This window comes from Suricata suricatta, chromosome 7, assembly GCF_006229205.1.
Source record: "Suricata suricatta isolate VVHF042 chromosome 7, meerkat_22Aug2017_6uvM2_HiC, whole genome shotgun sequence".
Taxonomy (NCBI): domain Eukaryota; kingdom Metazoa; phylum Chordata; class Mammalia; order Carnivora; family Herpestidae; genus Suricata; species Suricata suricatta.
The window spans coordinates 130,908,199-130,914,322 of NC_043706.1; the positions used below are offsets into that span (position 1 = coordinate 130,908,199).

The 6,124-nt window shown below is 40.8% G+C and overlaps 1 protein-coding gene across 1 annotated transcript in view; it reads left to right on the forward strand.

Moving 5' to 3' along the window:
* LOC115295370 (estrogen receptor-like) overlaps window positions 1-583 on the forward strand; it is a 917-nt gene extending 334 nt beyond the window's left edge. Inside the window, exon 2 of the mRNA XM_029943252.1 lies at window positions 476-583. Coding sequence (XP_029799112.1) covers window positions 476-583 — 108 coding nt within the window. The remainder of the gene's footprint in view (window positions 1-475) is intronic.
* The last annotated feature ends 5,541 nt before the right edge of the window (window positions 584-6,124 follow it).

Sequence of the window (6,124 nt, forward strand, 5' to 3'; positions counted from 1 at the left end):
GCCGGACCGCCGGGGCCGCGGGAGCTGCGGGGCGGGCGGGATGCGCGGATGGTGGTGGTGGTTGTAGATCTGGGTTCAAGAGCCAAGTTCTCTCGCTTGGCAGCTTATAGAAAACGCTATTCTCCACCCCCTACCATCTGCGTAAGAGGCAGCTCCGAAAACCCGTGGGCTTCCTAACTCATTTTGGAAAATCGTACAAAGTGGCGGTTATTTCTTGGGGGGCGGGGGAGAGGGTCACCCTAAACAAAAAAAATTCCGAAACACCCACAAAGCTCTTGGAGTCCCTAGTCAATGTCCTGCTTTGGTCTTTAAGGCTAGAGGTATTTGGGGTTAGCGGAGCTGGGAGTTTATTACTAGTGTTATTTGAAATTATTGTTTTCATGTGCTCGCAAAATTTCCTTTCATCTAGAATTTCGGATTAGAAATATGCACGCTACTATTATGATGACGATGGTTTTTGTTTGTGTGTTTTTAGCAAGCCATTCCCAACACCTACTTCCCCCCTTCCTCTCCATCCCAGCTAAGTTCCAGGGCTTTAGGTTTGAATTGCGCTCCTCAGAAGAGCAATACAAGAATTGAATGAGTCTTAACAAGTTTCCGAGTTATCTGGCTGGGTCAATGTTGAAGCAGATTGCTGGCATAGGACTTCTGACAGTCGAAGATTTATAGGCGTCTTGTGAGTTTAAAACATGCCGCATCAGAGAGCATTTTGAAATAATTCTTCTGCCAACTAAGTTACATCTCTGGCCTACCAGGCAGAGAATGCCCCCGGAATGGGGTGCGGGTCAGGTCGGTTCTGTGCCTTTCAGTCTCTAGAAGTGGTGTTAGCAGTCCAGGACATACAGGAACACATTTGTGACCTGAGTGTCCAGTGTTTTGTGTCCTTATTTCCCCCTCTCCCCAAGGATTAGGATCCCTTCTCCCCTTACCCTTTGACAGTTTCTCCGTTCTCTTTCTGGTGGACCTGGGGCGGGCTTAGGTGAGTGGCTCTGATGAACACCTGTGCCCTAGGCATCCAAGGGCGGCTAGCCTCTGGAGTGGGTTTGGAAGACCTCAGGGCGCCCACATGGCTGGGTGCTGAGTTAGGCACTGACTGCAGACTGGTGTTTGGGCTTGCCCCCTGCCCTCACCTGGACCCGTCTGCATTGCAAGGTGTAGACTGTTTTCTGTTCAGTGTTCTATTTCCAGAGATAGTCCTAGCAGAAGAACCGGGAGGGAGGTGCAGATTGGTCCTGATGCTGCTGAAGGGCGCACTCTTGGGGTGTCTGAACATACCCCATATCCTTCAGCCTCCTCAGAAACTTTGGAGCATCCCACAGCCCAACAGGTTCAGACTGAATTATTACTTAAAAGACAAAGAATGAAAAAACTTTAAAAAGTTGGCATATTTCAAATTAGTTTTACTTGTTTTAATTCAGGGTTAAAATGGAAAGAGAAAGAATTTATCCTTTTTTTTTTTAAAGTGTTAGAACAAAATATAACGATTAAGTCCTATTCTCACAACCTTTTAAACTCCTTGATGTGGAGGAAGGCAACGGTATGATGTGAATTCCATAACCTTATGATGGACTCCAGAAAACGTTTTCCTCTCCATTTAATTTTCAGTTCTTTTATTGCAAATTAATCCTACTGAATTCAATGGGCACTAATGAGAACGCTCCTCGGTGGATTATTTACTGCCTTGCTAATAATTACAAAGTGAGCATGATCATATAAAGAAAGGACCACATTTTATTCAGAAATGTTCATCATCCCAGTGGCAAATAAGATCACTGTAATATGCCCCATCTTAAACTTTTTGTGTTGGATCATATTCAAATATGTTTAGAACAATGCCACGGGACTTGAATAATGAAGTAAAAACTCATACACATGGGATTCCATGTGGAAACTCAGTTTTAGAATGATTTTTTCTTTGTAGTTTAGTTCTTATAACATCCTTACTCTGTGGTTTGAAATCTGCCTCTCGGGAACCAGGGCGGAAGAAGGAACGTTATGCAAGTGTTGTTTCAAATGGGCAGATGTTCTTTACTATTTTTGCCCTCTTATTTTTCCTGTTTGAATAACTGGGTACAAAGAATTGATCAGGCTCTTCGAGAAACTGTCTCTCGTCTTCAGTAGTTTCTAAAGTTTTGGGGGTTGAAAGCAGTGCTTTGAAACTGCTTGTCATAACCCAGGAGATTATGAAATCAGTTTAGTGAGTCTAGAACTTTTTTTTTTAAGAAATAAAATAGACAAAAATATAATAGAAGATATCAGAGTGCATGATATTTAGTAAGGGTGGATTTTGTTCCAGAAAATTTGTTTTAATTCTATCTGCTTGGATGCACCGACTTCGATGTAAAATGTATCTCTTGCTGTGGAAGTTTGAAAGTTAGTGGCCTAACGTGTTATGGTCAGTAGAAACAAAAAATTCAGGTGAGTGGGTGGTCATTTTAGCCACACAAACCAAAAAGCTATTTAAATCGTTTTTATTTTCTTTTCCCCCTAGAAGTTAGCTGGTGTCTTCAGGTCAGTTAGATTAAGCTTTACTATTTTTGATTCTTAACTTTTCCCTGTGTAAAATGCGGCTGTCACGTGGATTGTCTACCCGAATGTCCCTTTGGGATGTTCAGAGAATTTCGGTGAAGTTCACTTTTAGCATTAAGATACTATGGTTACTTTGTTTTGTTGGCCACAAATGCAGCCATATCTATCTATAAAGAAATGTAATAGATAAAACTACCCTGGGCATACAATAATGTGAGAGAAGTGGTCACCCGGCCCACCAGATTGTTGAGAGCAATGCATTTGTAAACAGGCGGAGCTGTGACTTTGCATGATGTGTCCTACCTGAAATTTCAACATGAAGGCAGCGGGGAGCCACTTCATCCTTGGTTCCTTTTCAGTGTTCAAACAACTTAGGAGCTTTGAATAAAACTCAAGATGAAATGTAATTATATCCACCATGTTTTTAAAAAGTCAAATTAAGTAGTGCTCCGTGTTCATTTCGGTTTTACTACCCAATATTCCTAAAGGCTCAGCATTGCCCACTTCTTCCCTAAAACTTAACAAACACGCAGATCTTTTGCATCGGAGTCACTGCCCAGTAATTTGTATGCTGGCTGTGTGCATATTTTGAGTGAATAGTATGTTCGCCAGTGATCATTTAAAACTATTTCTCAACTTTGAATAAAGCTCATTTCTAGGGAGAGATTTGAATTGCTAATTTTCAAGTTTCCAATAATTCTTTCCTTGTATTTAGGTGATGTTTTAGGACGTTTTATATCTGTTCTCATTTTATTCATTTAAGTTGTTAACTGTTTACCTGACATTTTGCGTTGGTCTCAGAATAGTTGAAGGAGCCTCATACTTCCTTGAGAATGCATTTTAGGTTGAAAATGGAATCACATCTTGAATCCCCGTTTCATTTTCACCTACTCCATGTGGCTTGTACCTGTTTGGTGGAAAGCCCCCGAAGGATAATTGCCACTTATTCTAATCTACTTTCTCGCACTCAGTTAATTTGGATCCTTGGATTGCTCTTGTGAATACATTTCGGATATGACATTCAGCATTTGGGAAGATTCCGGTTTAGCATTTTGGTTTCTTATTGTTTTAAGAATATAAAAGACGAGGGGTCAAGAAAACAACGGCAGGAACCATACATTATCAGGAAAAACTATACAAGATGGCAAACTTTCTGTTAATGATAAGATATTAGTAACTTTGTCAGGTGGGATGGTATATATGAAAGCAGTCCATAAGCTACCCAAGAGTTCAATATTTTATTATTTCTTTCACCTCGTAGTATTCATTTTGGTGCTTTTGCAAGCTCAAAGATAGTAGGAAAGGACAAATTTAAGTAGTCAGGAGTTTCACTGCAAATTAATTAATGATAATGTGAAATCATTTTTTGTGGAAGTCAAATTTAAATAATATCTTTATCACCATCCACAACATTTGTTTGCAACCTGGCTTTTTATAAATAACATTTGTTTCTAGATACATTTTAAAAAGTCAAAACCCTCCTTAGGTGCAAATAGTTTAACACATGGAAAGATATAAATTATGATTATATTTTTTCTAAAACACCTACTCAGCACAAAACTAATACATCTGACTCCTCCTTGTGACATCAGTATTATTTTTAATGTAACGTTAGAAGAACCCAGCACAAGGAACCGCATGCTAAGTATGTTCCCTTCTTTTCCAGGATACATTGCATGAACAGGGACAAATAAGTCATTTAGCTTCATTCCAAGACTCTGTTTGCTTATTGAGCAAGGGTAGCATAGAATGGCCATGACTGTTTAGCACCAAGACGCACACCCCAGAGAAAGATGCTTTGTAAATCCCCAAAATGCAGACACTTGAACACAAACCAACCAAAGTGAAAGTGTGAGAGATTTCATAGAAAGGAGGCAGCCTGTCAAAGCCATCAAGTAGTTTTATTTTATATTTTAAACTCTGCCATTGACAGATAATGCTATTAAAAAAAAAAGATGTTTGAGCTGTTCCCTGCTCTACTCCTAAAACATAGCACTCTTGCTGTCCTCTGTAATCCGGATAATTCAGTCGGCTGGAGGTGAAGCACTTTTATGATATTCTTGATCTCATGAGGGAAGAAACATCATTACGGAGTCCTGCACCTTGGAGAATATTACTAGGAATTTTGAGCGAAGCATTGCATTAATCAGCAAGACTTTCAATTATGTATATGTTTAGACCGTATTAAAAATATGAAAGATAGAAAGACAATTGTTTTGGTCCTAGCTGATGAAATTTGATGTAGTTTAATAAAGTAATCATTTCAAGAAGCTGGGTCAAATAAGAAACGGTGTGACTGCCACTTGTAAGTGATCTGGTGGTGTGATGGAGAGATCATGTTGAGGATGGTCCTGGTGGTGGCAAGGATGGCGGTGATGGTGGCAGCGAGGGTCTGGTGGCAGCTGGGGGAGGCAGTAGTTCTGGATGCCTGTTTAATAGCCTGGAGACAGTGGTCCCACGCTGAAATCAAGTTCTTGTTCGGTACGTCACCTGTTTTGGGTGGTTATAATTTAAGTTAAGTAGTCAATATTTCAGCATGAAATTCTCAGTTATATTAATACGGCAATTCTAATGGGTGTGTATGACTATGCAGAAAATTTAAAAAGAAATCTCCAAAGAAGCTTGGATTTTTTTGTTTGTTTCTCCTCTGTACTTTTTAGAGGGATAAAATTGGGTCCCTGGTCTGTTCCTGCACCATCTATTTTAATTGTGTACTTGTTGATGAGATAACAGGCTACTTGGTCTTATAATTTTCTACTTTCTGTCATTTACGCTTTGGGGAAAATATAGAAGCTCGCTTAAAGCTAACAAAGCTAATTAAGAAGTGTTCAGGACTAGATATTTCCAAATAAGCCCTGCCTAGACTCGGATGGGGCTCTTAGTTATTTATTTATTATTTATTAAATGCTTACTTATTTTTGAGAGAGACAGACAGAGCGTGAGCAGGGGAGGGGCAGAGAGAGGAGACACAGTATTTGAAACAGGCTGCAGGCTCTGAGCTGTCAGCACAGAGAGGCCAGATCTGGGCTTGAACTCACAAACTGGGAGACCATGACCTGAGCCGAAGTCCCTTCACTGACACTCAGGTGCCCCGGGGCTCTTCTTTTAGACAGTTCCCCAAACGTTGTCCGTTGCAGGGGGAATGGCCTCTGCAGTTTAACGTTCAGATTCTCACCTCCAAGCTCAGGAGCCACAGAGCTGTCTGGTTCGAAAGCCCCCGGCCCCGTGCAGCCCTTCCCAGCCTGCATCCTCCTCCGGCTGGGGGCCTCCTTTCCAAACCATGTTGTGTGCAGGGCCCCAGCCGGCCACGCCGGTGTGCCAGGCGCTACTTCCTGGGCAGTGTTCTTGGCAACTCGACTCACTTTTCTCATAGAAAGACTTAGGATTTTTTTTTTCTAAGATCCTGGAAGTAAAAAACAATTTTCTTTTAATTTCCCTGCGACCAAATGATGTTAGAAATAGTGTTTTTTGCATTGGCATACTTCCTCTGTTCTCTGCTAGTTTTTTTAGTAATCCGTTCTCATATTTTCTCTTCTTTGGTTTGTTTTCTAATGTTCTTTAAACTCTTTTTGGCTTCTTTTCCCCTATTAAGTTA